The sequence below is a fragment of the Limulus polyphemus genome, unplaced genomic scaffold (genome assembly GCF_000517525.1).
Source record: "Limulus polyphemus unplaced genomic scaffold, Limulus_polyphemus-2.1.2 Scaffold4151, whole genome shotgun sequence".
In the NCBI taxonomy this organism is placed as follows: domain Eukaryota; kingdom Metazoa; phylum Arthropoda; class Merostomata; order Xiphosura; family Limulidae; genus Limulus; species Limulus polyphemus.
This window is the reverse complement of record NW_013669761.1, coordinates 52,700-67,126: the sequence shown is the minus strand read 5'-3', so window position 1 is coordinate 67,126 and position 14,427 is coordinate 52,700. Positions and strand designations below refer to the sequence as shown.

At 33.4% G+C, this 14,427-nt stretch overlaps 1 protein-coding gene across 1 annotated transcript in view; it reads left to right on the top strand.

Moving 5' to 3' along the window:
- Positions 1-9,148, top strand: part of LOC106470664 (iron-sulfur protein NUBPL-like) — a 35,988-nt gene extending 26,840 nt beyond the window's left edge. Inside the window, exons 7-9 of the mRNA XM_013931229.2 lie at positions 682-775; positions 1,290-1,496; positions 9,087-9,148. Of these exons, the coding sequence (XP_013786683.1) occupies positions 682-775; positions 1,290-1,496; positions 9,087-9,148 (363 nt within the window). The remainder of the gene's footprint in view (positions 1-681; positions 776-1,289; positions 1,497-9,086) is intronic.
- The last annotated feature ends 5,279 nt before the right edge of the window (positions 9,149-14,427 follow it).

The window sequence follows — 14,427 nt, the reverse complement described above, 5'->3', positions numbered from 1 at the left end:
AACAGATATATCCACTTTCATCCCAATAGCTTTTGGGATCATATGGTTCTTTTTTTATAATCATAATCCTCGCTTTGTGGACAAGGGTGTTACTTCAGATTTAATTTGAATGTGATACTGTGCCATGTGTTGTCTTAAATGGTGTGTAGTGCAATATTTTAATTTTCCACAAAGAACTCTAAAGACTTCCATTTTCAAAATGTTGTGACCTTTAATGTTATATCACTTAAAAACCTTAGTCTCTGAATATCCTTATTTGTATAATAAAAAATAAAAAAATAAAAAAGTTTATAGATGCATCAATGGATGGCCAGGAATTTATCTTGAACCAAATTTATAAGTACAAACTACATTTCCCATGGCACTACTTAAATCTACAGAGTGTTTTAAAAGTCTGGAACCATAGTCACTTTTACAGAATGTGTTCCACATGCTGTCTGTGTAATTCAAAACAATTTTGGATTAGCAGCATGATTAGCTGGAACTTCTCATACCGTGACAGTGGCAGTACCATAATCAATCACGTATCTAAAGTTAAGAAAATCTGCAAATCATTTATGGATCTAGACTTTTCACACACCCTGTACTGTGACATGAACATATACAGATCATTCTTGTAAAATACAATTAAGCTTCTATATTGATTATTTATTCATAACAACATTCGTAACTTTTTCTTAGGTAGCCTGGGGACCACTTGATTATCTAGTAGTAGACATGCCTCCAGGGACAGGAGATACACAGCTATCCTTATCTCAGAGTATCCCTATCACAGGTGAGCTTTTTTGGTAAGTCGAAACGTTGTATATTTGCTGTTATGTTAAACTTATATTAAAGTTTTTCTTCATTACTCATTCAAGCTGTCTCCAGCCATTATAAATATTCGTGTATTCCTGTATTTCTAGAATCACCTACATTAAAGTGCTACATATGATATGTTTTTTTTAACGTTTATATATGTCGATTAATAAATAGACATCGAGAACTATGAGCAATGAGATGCCATAAAATGGTTTTTATGCAAGCTAATATACAACTTATTTATTAAAGTGTAGTGAAACATCATTAAAAAATGTTATTAATGTAAATTTAACATATGGCATGCTAAACTATAGCCAAAGATGAAAAAAAACCTTCAGTAATTTAGTAAGTATGCACTTCTTTTAGTAGTTCCAAAATCATTTCACCCCTTTGAGAAGATAAAACAACTTATTTGATATGAGATGATTCAATGTATTTCATTGTCAAAACATATACAGTTAAAAAATCTATGAAATCATTTCCTACAGGTGCTGTCATAGTGACAACCCCTCAAGACATAGCTTTACTAGATGCAGTACGAGGGACAGACATGTTTCGTAAGGTTGGTGTGCCCGTTCTGGGTATTATACAAAACATGAATGCTTTCTCCTGTCCAAATTGTGGGCACACCTCTTACATATTTGGCCAAGATGGTGCTCAACGGGTAGCAAAACAGCTGGATGTTGAAATATTAGGTAAGTGGATTCTGTCAAATCAAATTAGTGCTCAGAAATTATAGTGGTACTTGATATATTGCCTTATCATAATGTAAAACCAAGATCAAGTAAAAAAGTTGTTAATATTGTTAAACGTGCATCATTTTTGTCAAGAGTAAAGTATATTTTGACCAATAACAAGTGATATTTATATGCTTGTATACCCAATCTTCAGAGAAACTTTCCTGAAGCAAACACTTGCTTATGTCAAACTTGTGATGTTACACTGTATAGGTATTTAGAAATTTTGTTACACAGGAATATAAAATTCTAAAGATTCCACACTAAACTTTAATTTTTAAATGTTTCATGTATATTGGCTTACAAATTTAGCATATTTTTTACACCATTTTATATGCATCTATTTATGCATATTGAGGTATTCATGTTAGTACTGTATTTTTTATCTGTTTCTGTTAAACTGACCATGTATTTAACCAAATAAAGTTTGAGATGTTCAAAATAGTATTTCCCTATTCCTTGTTCTGACTTACATACAAGCTCAGACAATATATGCTCATTTTTTTTTATGTCCAGAAAGGCAAGGCTAGCAGCACCCGGTCTCTTAAATATCCTGTTACCTCAAGTGATTGTGTATCTAGAGTAAAATATTTACTTTCAGGATAATGAAGTAAAGCCATTTTAGTAGCATAAATGTATTTTTCATTTATTGGACGATTTGGAATATGTATGATAAACTCTCTTAACCAGAAATGACACTTGCTATATTGCTGTCATGACAGATTTTCAATATACTACCTTCCACCTTTAATTTTATTTATTTATTACTGCATGAAGAAAATTACGGTAACATTTAATGTATGACAACAGATGCCATTTCAGAACATTATTTATTTATATTTCACTTTTTTCTTCCTTTCATTGAGGTGAAATCACTCACTGCTTTCTTCAAATCCACTTTTTGTGCAATCTAGTGGTTTAATGAAATTGTATTGAGTCCAAAAAGTCTTTTTTTATATTACGGGTGATCTCATTTGGGTTTTAATCACTGAGTTTGGGAAAACTTCTTTATCTATTAGCATTGATAATGGGAATAGCCAGCAGAACTCTTAGTGCACCAGAAGTGTTGGGAAGTAACATTGCTTGTCTGTTATTGCACATTTATTCCAGTACATTTGTTAGAGTAATTTTAGACATTCTCCCTGTTAGAACTTCGTACTTGTCACCCAGTTCTGTTACACTGACAATAAATTTCTCACCATCTGATAATTCAATATGATCAATGAGTTGTATTCCAGCTTTTGCTGAAACCTCTCTTCCAGGAGCTCAATAACTTTGAGTTTCTTTAAAAAATTTGATCTTCAAATTTTGACTTGTATAAAGGATTAGATTCACCACAATTTTCTTATAAAAACTATCTAAATTTTTGTGAGCATATACTGCTCTTGAAGCAAGTGTTGAGTAATTTCCATTTCTTCTGCAAGCTCCATTGCATCCATCTATGCCTGTGAAATGGCTTCATCGTACCGAAAGTTTGCATATTGGCAGTGATTGCATTCATCTTAGGACTTGACTTTGTTCAACAGACTACATTGGAGACCAAATCTGTATCGTATCACACAAACAGCTTAATTCTACTTTCCCATCATAAATTATTCAATACCATTTAACTGGAAAACAATGAGTTGAAACAGATAAGTGTATCCATTGAATCAAGCTGAAGATCATCACTGATTCAGAGCAATAGTTGGCTTCATCTTTCAAAATAAAAATTTGTATGTGGGTGTTTATTGTAAGACACAGAAAAGGTTCTTTGTTACTTTTTTTGAAGAGCATTGTCCATTACTGTCATTTTGGCTTGAAATGTCATACCTTTGGCCTCATAAGTCTCCCATAGAAAATGCCATTTCGTCAAGTTCCCCCCAAAAAAGCTATGATCATACCAGCACTACTTGTGTCTTTCGTGTCAAAAATCCAAGCAAATGTTCATTGATGTCAATTTCACCAGCTTCAGTTGGAAATGGCTATGTGGCTTATGTTTGGAGAATACTGAAACACAATAAATTAATACTCTTCATTTCTAGCAACATGCAAAGCTTGAATTTGGAATTTTGTTGGACATCAATTAATTAGTTCATTCTAGATAATCTTTCCAGACAGTAATATTTGATTTCTTGTATGGTAATTCTTTCAAAATTTTCTTTTATGGCAAGATCATAAATGGCCAAATATTCAAAAATTTTAGGAAATTTCTATTTCCAACCATGAAAAGTACCCCATAACATTCATAACAAGCCATATTTTGAGTTCCAATAATGTTTGTTAGAGGAAAAGTCTTTTAAGTAAAGTTCAAAATTTTAATTCTTTTCACCTTTGAAATGCCTCCAGATTTTTTTACTGACTTTTCTGTCTGTTTTTTCTCTTGCGTTCAAGATTTTAATTCTTTCCACCATTGAGATGCCTCCAAATGTTTTACTGACTTTTCTGTCTGTTTTTCCTCTTGAGAAGCTGTGGCTTATTCAGTTTTAGACAGCATAGCAGAAAGTTTTAACACTGATCTTTACACTAGTTTTAGCAGCAGCAGTCTTATAACTCATTATAATAGTAGCTTCTTCACATTCTCTTATCATTAAGTATGGTAGTGTAATACTTATAAAAGCAGATATTCCATTTGAAACTATGTCACCTCAGTGAATTTGGTTGACACCATTGTTTTGGTTTTTGAGTTATCATGTAATAAAAAAAAAAAGCAACAGAAAGAAGAACAAGAAATTCAAACTTTTTGCTATAATACTTACAAACATTTCCAAAACTTGTGACTCAGTCATTACATAGATATTGTTTTGAAAGGAAACACTGTATGGTATTGTAAAGTTCTGATGACCTATTGGGGAGAAATCCTGATGAGAAATAAGATAGAATTGAGTATAGAAGCACCCCCAAACTTCATATTGCTGGCACATAAAAATATAGCTAATAAAAAGGAAACAAACGAGTATAATAAAAAAAATAATAATCATTTTATAAATACAATTAGGGATTGATATATATGTAACCTAGCCATTTATAGTAATTTAAAAAACTTTAATGCTACAAATAGTATTGAAACAAGAAAGTCACAACTACGAAAACTGAGATACTTAAAATATTTAAAAATTATCCTTACTTAGATCAGACTAAAATAATTAGTGATTTGTCAAGGTAGGGATAAATATTTTTATATTTTAATTAACTCGCATTTTTGAAACAAGACAACATTATATTAACAAGTATAATAATTTTTTTTTAATTATATGAAGACAAGTAGGGATCAATATATATGTAACCTAGTTAGCTTTAGTAATATAGAAAATTTTAGTGTTATAAAATGTATTGAAACAAGAAACTCAAAATTACAAAACTGTTTGTAAAAGTGCAAAATTACTAAAAGATGTGAAGTAATAACTCAAAAGTGAATTAACGGTACACTTATGACGAAAGGAATTGTCTTTCTGGTACTTTAAGTTTGTAAAAGTGCAAAATTACTAAAAGATGTAAAGTAATAACTCAAAAGTGAATGGTCTTTCTGGTACTTTAAAAACACAAATAGTAAGCAGAAAAAAAACAAAGATGCAGATTTGAAAAAGCAAAAGGATACTCTATTGTTTTCTATTAAAATGTTCCTGTAATTGTCATTCACCGAGAAGCCTGTTTCTGGCTTGAAAAAGAGCACTTGCTTGAAACGTCACCAAGAAAATTACACACACACACTATAAACTCCATTTAGTTGACACCAAAATGTCAGAACCTTGTACTAAACTTGGCAATTAAAACATTACAATGTATATTATTATAAAAATAATTCACACATACACCTTACAAAAGCCGAATATAATACAAAATGTTATAATAAAACTTCAGTATTAAGTATTTTAAAAACATAATGTAAACAGTAAATTTATTACATACTGAACTAAGGCAGAATTCTAACAGTCAGAAATTGTTTAAAGTGTATTATAATCACTTTGAAAACAAAACGTACTTGTAGACTACTAGGTTTAGAAACAACTACTGGTTCTCCATTATCTGATGTTTCTCGTATTGTTATGTCCAAAGGTACATCACCTAGTAAATAAAATACAAAACATGTTGTGAGCTGTTTTCACCTGTTCAAAGGAAGAGTTTGGATATATAATACCTTTCAACATAAAATTATTCAGTAACTAATACAGAACTCTACTTTATGATGTAATATTACAATTATTCATATGTATAACATGGAACTGATAAAATATTATGTTCATTCTGTTAATTATTTCCTGCCCACCACTATCATTATGCACTGCAGGCCAACTCTGTTCCCAATGCCAATTAATAAAGAATTATGAAATTAGATTTACTTTTTACCCCTTGAACCACATATTGTAACATAGCTAAAATGGTATAAAAAAGTTAAAATTAAACAAACTAAATAAATTATAAAACCATAAATAAATGTTGCTAAATCAGGCCATGTTTCTGCACCAAAAATAATTTCAATTTTTTTAGCTTATAAATTCAAAATATCTTTACATATTCACAGTTGTGAAACTGCTAAGAGTAGATCAAATAAATAATACAAAACACAGAATTTAGCATGAAGTAAAAAAGCCCTTAACAATAATAAAGAGCAATAAATGTTTTGTATTGAAAACAATGTCTAGGGGTGGCAAAATAGATAGGCAGTTAAACAAAATTAATTTTCAAATTTAACTAATTTACTTTAGATTTGTAATATCACTTCTCTTATTATGTTTCCTTAATTAAGCACATCTACTACAGTTAGCCAATGGGAGAATGGGTAAGGATCATTCAGAATCCCTCCCCACACAATAGAAAGTTCGTTTTTCAAGAAGTGTGTATATATCACAAATAATCCACAAAAGTGTAAATTGAAATTACTAAAAATTCTGAAAACTAGAACACTGTGATATATAAGCAAGAAGTAAGATCAGTAGACTACAATTTTTTTTTCACAAGGCCCATAAACTATAAAATTATTTTTAAGTTTGTAAAAGTGCAAAATTACTAAAAGATGTGAAGTGATAACTCAAAAGTGAATTAACGGTAAACTTATGATGAAAGGAATGGTCTTTCTGGTACTTTAAAAAAGCTTTTTTCTTCAGCTTTATTATATTGTTTTTCTTATGTTCTTTAATTCTCGTGATCCTATCCTGTGCTACATTCTGTTCTCATGGGTGATTAACAACAAAAAAAAGTACTAAAAATTATTAAAGATATAAAAACAAGTTTACAAAGCAAAGAAAGAAATATCTTATACATTTTTAAGGTTATTTTAAAATTTTATGAAAAGCTGAATCATTCATTAATATCCAAAGGATATAAATAATCCAATATGCTTATTTTTATCATGGTTTTTTATTGGTGCTAGAGGGAACATGGCATAAGGCAAGTACTTTAACCCTTTTAATACGGGTAAGGGTCAGAGTGCATATAATCATGTTTTGTAGACTTATATTTGAAATTTTATGAGTGTATGTCCATAAATTATTAAATTTTTGTCAAAAGAAAAGCATAGCTGAATTGGCTTTATCATTAAAATCTAATCAGGGCTTCATTAGGTAGATCTAGGGTATCCATTTTGTCATGGTAGTGTTTTAGCACCTTGAATCCATCATGTGGAATGGATGTACACAATGACATTATGTCAAGTGTAAATAGAATAGTAGAATCTGATTTTGAGTTAAAATTATTAATTTTTGTAAGGCATTTTTAATGTAAGTAAAAACTTAGGGTGGAATCAAGATTAGTTTAGTAGGACAACTGAATGTTGAAACTATGGGTCTACCACAATGGTCAGGCTTATATATCTTAGGCAGAAGATACATTATAAAAAGCTTAGGGTATTTAACAATTAAATTCATAGTTTTTAATGGAAGTTCATTATTTCTTGATCATTAGTTCTATAATGGCACAGACAGTCTGGGTTTTTTGTCACAGATAGCATAGAACGATTAATCTGATAGTTGTCGGTGAGCTGCTTGAAGATAAAAAGTTCTTTCTTCCAAACAAACATTGCTCCTCTTTTGTCAGCTTGTTTTATTACAATGTTGTGATGGGAACAAAGATTATATAAGGCTACTTTTGTTTCTTAGTGAGGTTTCTAATGGATGCTGCAGTTTTAAAATCCAAGTTGTAAATTTCCTTTTGACACTTATACATACTAACAGTAAACATCTGAATTCAGCTTAAATCATATCAGTAGTTACACACCAACACCCTAGACAATTTAAAACTTCCAATGATGTGCATCCAACCTCACTTCAGCCAACACACTCCTACATCAAATGATCATAAACACATTCCTCTTACGCTTATGTTTCATCTATTCAACACACAAATAACACATATATTGTTGGACAACTTTCACATCATAGCATAGGACAATACAATCAGTTACATGTTCTCTAAAAACCTCTAATTTCTTATATACAAGACACTAACATTAAAGATTTATTCCTCGATAGTCAATTTCCAAACAATATACAACCGTCATGTGATACTCAAGTTGGTGCGTAGAGTTATCAGAGGAACAGATGCAACACTTGTCCTTACTTTGATCACAGAACATCTCATAGAGGCCTTAAATCAGCATATTCTTTGAAAAGTCATTTCAACTGTTCATCTAAATCCTTAACTTATTGTATTATTTGTAACAACTGTGACCAAATCTATTTAGAAGAAACCAGCCATATGCTCATTGAATGCACACAAGAACACTTGTATGTAGCATCTTAATTAAAGATCAAGATAAACGTGTAGCTTGGCACTTCAGCAAAATCAATCATTCCCTTAAGCACTTTAAAGTAATTTCCATGTGACATACACCCTCCAACACCAATCAAAGAACTATGATTGAAAAATAAATCATTTTTAAATTGGGTTGTGTAAATCTTTTTGGTATTAATGAACGGTTCAGCTTTTCATAAGATTTTAGAATAACATTCATTTATTACCTTAAAAATGTTAAGTTATTTCTTTCTTTGCTTTGTATACTTTTATTTATATTTTTAACAGTTTTTATTACCTTTTTTTTTAATCATCAACTTTATTATATTATTTCATTCTCATAATTCTCTCTCTCACATTTTGTTCTTGTGTGTTGTTTCCTTTCAAAACATTCCTGTAATTGTCATTAGCCAACAGGCTTGTTTCTGGCTTGAAAAAAGAGCATTTGTTTGAAACATCACCAGAAATTATAATACAACCATAGTTTATTAATGTGATTTATCCCCAAAGTCTAATTTCTTTGTTTTATCACTTTCACATTTTTCTACATGTGTGTGTGTTTGTGTCTGTAGACACACAGTATAAACTCTATTTAGTTGACTCAAAAATGTCAGAACCTTGTATTAAACTTTGTTACAGCTCAAACTGTGTTATAAAAAAAAATTACTCAGCAATATGAAATGTAGTATAAGGAAAATCTGTTTCAAGTATGTACTTTTATACAAAACTGTCTTCAGAAGTGTACCATATTATCAAAGTTGTTCATAAAATCTGTTTATCATTGTAATCATAGTAATAGTTTTAAAATATTTCTTAATTTTCCTTTTTGTTGTTTTCCAGTTCATAAAGTTTCACTTTTGTACGTCAATGGAAAAAAACTTCAAACAAGAATCAGTGTATAAAATACAGTGCAGGCTATAAATCACATTTATTGTGAAATTATGTACTTTATTACAGTACTAGGGCGATTTTTAAAACTTCTTTACACATTAGAAAATTTCAGTCTATGATTCTCTTTTGGTTGGTATAAATGGATCTTCCAAAGATGGAAGCTTGGCAATAACCTTTTCAGCAATAGAGTGATAAACATCAGCCTGTTGAGAAAATCCAAAAAAAAGTTGTATGTTTTGTATACAATTTGAAATAGAAAATTATAAGCATAATGAAACACTTATTAAATCTGAGTTTCAGTACATATTTTACTCTTCAGATTAATATAGTTTTTGTGCCCAAGAAAAATACTAGTGTGGGGCAAAAGTTAATTTAGATCAACCAAGTTTTATTTCAAAATGCAATATTTAAACACATACATAATTACAAGAAAAATAAACACAATAGTGTTAAGTAGTATGTTTTCACTTCCTTTAGGATTTACAGATGACATTCAGAGTGAATGAGAGAAATAGCTTCATAATTTATTATAAAAATAGTTCAAATATAATACAGTTGCTTGAAAAATAGTTCCTAAATGCAACACAGCAATTTTAAAACTACTTGTAACTAAATATCAATTTTATCCAATCTTATTGTGCAATGGTTTTCTAACTGTGTACCATTTGGCATTACCAACACTTTCTGTTTAATTGTTAAGTGAAATATGCAAAATTACTCGTAAATTAGTGGCATTTCAAATCATTTACTGCCAAATTAGAAAATTAGTTACCATAAATGACATTTATGTTACTATTATGCAACAGATAGTCTCAAAGTTGTTCTGTGGACAGTCTCCAACATTCTTTAGCACCACTAGTTGAAAATCATTGTAGACCTATTTCAGTTATAAAGGTAAAGCTAGGCCTATCTCATTTATTTGTTACTGGAGTGAAACAACAAAAATAAAAAACTAATGACTGAGTTTACAAAGTTTAATTATGATTAGTCTATATGCCTGTTTCAGATTATCAGTTCCCTTGTAAATGGAAGTTATTCTTTGACAAGGCCTTCAGGTGTGGTGGATGCACTTAAAGGAAGTTTAAATGAAGGATTAATAAATATTTGAATGATAAGAGCTGGCTTTGAGTTTTCTTTTTAAATTTCTGGTGTCAAACTTAAGAAAAACGTTATTCTGCCAGATCCGGTTAAAAATAATCAGAACAATAGCAAGAGAGACAGGAGAGAGATGCAGGATCCCCTCTACAGTTTCTATGTTCACTGTCGAGTTGTATACCATTTCTCTTGCCCTGGATCATGTAGAAGCTCTACAGTACACTGATTGTACAATTTACACTGACTCTCGAATTGTTTAACATTAGTTCTCAACGATATTTAACAATGTCTGGCGCAGTTTACTGGATACCTGGCCATGCTGGTATTCACGGGAACAAGCTTGCTGACACTGCAGTTAAGTCCGTCTGTTCTGGTGCCGTCACAGCCGTGCCTATCCCATATATGAATTATGGTCCTGTATTGAAGGCTCGGCTTCACGCCACTTGGCAGTTCACTTGAAGTGAGAAAGTTCATAACAAGTTTTTTCAGATCAAACCTTCTGTCGTTCCTTGGCTGTATTGTTTTCATAAGGATTGGAAGGAGGAAGTTGTCCTGACTAGGTTACACATTGTTCAGAGTTTTTTAGCTCATCATTTTCTTTTATCTGGGACTGATCCACCAATGGGTGACCTTTGTGACACTCAAATCACGTTTTACTATGGTGCCATGGTTACAACTCTGAGTGACGGAACCATTTTTGACATGTGTTTTCTAAGGTTTAGCCCTGACATTGGATGGTGTTATTAGCGATGGGGACACTGTCCAACTTAATTGTAATTTTTAAAATGTTTACGAACCATTGGCCTTTTTAAATCTTTTATCTTAATTTTGGACATTGTTTAATTTTAACTCGATTTAGTTTTAAATTTTAAAAAAAATTTACTTTTATGGGTTTTACCAGTTGTTTGGCACAGATAGCGTAGTTGCTTTGCACCAAAAAACGACAACCAACCACAACTACTAGCACTGCTGATTCCCTCTATGCATCTTAGCTTAGCTTCACTTCTTGATTGGCACTTGTGGTGTTTATATGTTTTTTACTGAAGCTTTACTTATAGAATTTTAATCAATTACTTCTTTTTAGAGAACTTAGTTTGTTTTGTTTTTAGTGTGCTACATGTTTTCCATGTTAATATTACATGTCTTAAAATTTTTTTGAGCTCCCTTTGTGGATTTTCTGTTATTTCCACTCATACTTCTGATGAATTCAGAGTTTAATGTTACAACTACTACTACTACTGTTCATCCAACTGCAGTTAACCTTACTTTATCTACAATGGCTTTCGGTCCACAGTTATCAGTATAATACATTATGACCTTGGTTTGTTGGGAGTTGGATACTAGTTATAAGCTTTTCTATTCGGGCTAGCTTTGGCTCCCTTTGTTTTTGTCAGGTGGTCAAGGCCTTTGCTCATCTTATCTATTCCAGAGGCCTTCATTTTCTCCATTACATAAATAACTGGCTGTTTCTAGCTCCTTCCCATGTCACCTCCTCCCTTCACACTCAGTTTCTTCTTTAAGAAGCTGTACAGGTAGGTTAACTGGTAAAGGTCGAAAAGCCCTCTTCCCCCACTTAATATCTTGTTCATCTTGGTGTATTTTTAATTCCAGTCTCAGCCAGAACCAACCCTCTCTCATTCACCTGCAATCTATGGAGTTTCTTATTCAAACCGTTTCCTCCTCTCCTTCTCCAATGTGCGAGAGGTTCTATCTCTTTTGAAGACATTGTCTTCTTTGGAGGCTCTCATTTCCCTCAGTCAAGCCCACATGTGACCTCTTCCCTTGGACACCCCTACTGATCTCCCTCTTTCCCTGCATATGGACTTTCCCTAGTGGTTGAGCTGAGGCAACACCACAGTGGGTGTTCCTCTTCCTTCTCCTCCTCTGGTGGTGCACCTCTTCATGGATGCTTCTCGTTTATGTTGGGGTGAGTATCTGGACAGGTAAGAGATTTTGAGATGTTGGTCTGTAACAGTCATCTTTGCATATCAGTTTATTAGAACTGCTCATTGTTTGTCGGGTTTTATTTCATTTCCTTCTGTCTCTCTGTAACTGGTCAGTTATGATCCATCCCAACAACTTCATGGTTGTATCGTACATTACTTGTCAAGGGGGAACTTGGTTGAGGTCTCTTTGTTTCCACACGTTGCACCTCCTGTTTTTGTCCTACTGCCATCACATTTGTTTGAAGGCATGTCATACACCAGGTGCTCTGAATCAGGTCACCGATCATTTATCCCACCCAACAAGTTTCTCCCCACGGAGTGGTCCCTTAACACACAAGTGTTTGCTTGGCTGTGTTCACAGTGGGGTACTCTGGAATTGGATGCATTCACCACCCACCTGAAGTCCAAGCTTCCCAGGTTTTGGTCTCCTGATCCTCATCCTTTGGCCATAGCTGTCGATGCCTTCAGTATGGATTGGGGGACTGCTACCTTTATACACATCCTCCCATCTGTTTTCTTCTTTATGTCCTCACTATCATACAAGCCACTCCATGTCGATTCCTCTTGGTGGCTCCACTTTGGTTGGTGCAACTGTGGTTTTCACTTCTGCATCTGCTCCTACTGATACCTCCTCCTCCACTTCCCCTCTCCTCAGACAACCTCATTTGAGCACACTATATACTTACCTTTCCACACTCCATATTCATGCATGGCTTTTGTCCAGTCCCTTACCAGATGGGGTGAACTAACCTGTAGGTTGCTTCCCTAATTTTTCATTCAGTGCATCCTTCCTCCTCTTTTAGTTTACCAATGTAAGTGATATGTTTACTGTCATTGGTCTTCTCATTATGATTTTCCTCCATCTTATCCTAATCTCCTACACCTGACTTCATTCCTTACCTGGCTTTGAGGGTGGCTTTGTTAATGTTCCTCTTCATAATATTTATTTAGCATCAGACCTAGTTTCGGGACCAGTTGTGCTAAGACCTACTCTGCCAATTAAGGGTGTATCATTGTTGTTGGGAAACGATTTGGCTGGGGAAAAAGTTGTTGCCAAACCTAAAATGGTTAACGAGCCGTTCACCGTTTCATCTAAGGATGATGTTGTAGTTGAGGAGAATCCCGATGTGTTTCCCTCGTATTCTGTGACTCGAGCTCACGCTAAGAAATCAAGCCAAAAATAAATAATAAGCATCGATTCATAGGATTATATTATAGATTTCTCTTAGACATTTTTGGGATCCTGTGAATGATCGTCCTACTGACAATACCTCGGTGAGTGACAACAATTGTCGTGAAGGATCTGATTCACCCATTTACTAAAAGTAAACTGATCACTGAACTATAAAAAGATTTGCAGATCACTTCACTATTTAAATATGCTCTCCCAAAAGATGAACTGGGGAAAGTTCCAAATGGTTATTTTTTTCAAAAATGGTGTGCTTACGAGGAAATGGAGACCACCAGATGTGCCAGCTTCAAAGGATGTTCCCAAAGCATGTCCTTCTGAAATATTGAAAGTTGCCCATGAACTCTCCATGGGAGATCATTTAGGTGTCAACAAGACAGGTGACAGCATCAGTTTGTTTTTCAAAATATAGAATATGGTTCACCTATTCCACCTCGTGAGTACCCTCCCCATTTCTCCCAGTGAAGTGTGGAAGTCCTTTTCACTCCCAGTTTCTTGTCACTGGGTTGGTGGACAGAAGTTTAGTCCTCCTGAGTGATGCTTGAACTCATTATTCCACTTGAGGGGAAGAGGGCAAACTGGGTGCCTTCTGACCAATAACCCTGGATAGTTTTCTCAGCCTACGCAGGAGCCTCATCGTAATTCTGGTTCGGAGATGACTTTTTGCTATCCAGTTGAGTTGAATGTGGCCGTTTTTTGGTCATTCTCTTCAGTTCAATGATCATGGAAAAGGGTTCTCGACTCCTCCTAATTCTGCACACAGAGCATCAATTCCTGTGCCATTTGTTGGACAGTTTGTTCCATATCCTCCTCCTAATTTAATGGGCAGGAGTTGTTGCCTTGCCTCTCAGTTAGGATTTCAGTTCGTATTCCCAGGCCAGATAATCTCCATTTCTTCAGGTTGAGTGAGGCGTGACAGGTCCCCTAATTCCAACTTAACTTTGTTATATTTTGCTCTTTTTCAGGTTGGGGCAAGGGCTTGTCTACTTTTGTGTTGCTTGCCCTCTCTTCATAATTCCGATGGCTCGACATGCAACATTCTGTAACTTTCAAGTTGGGT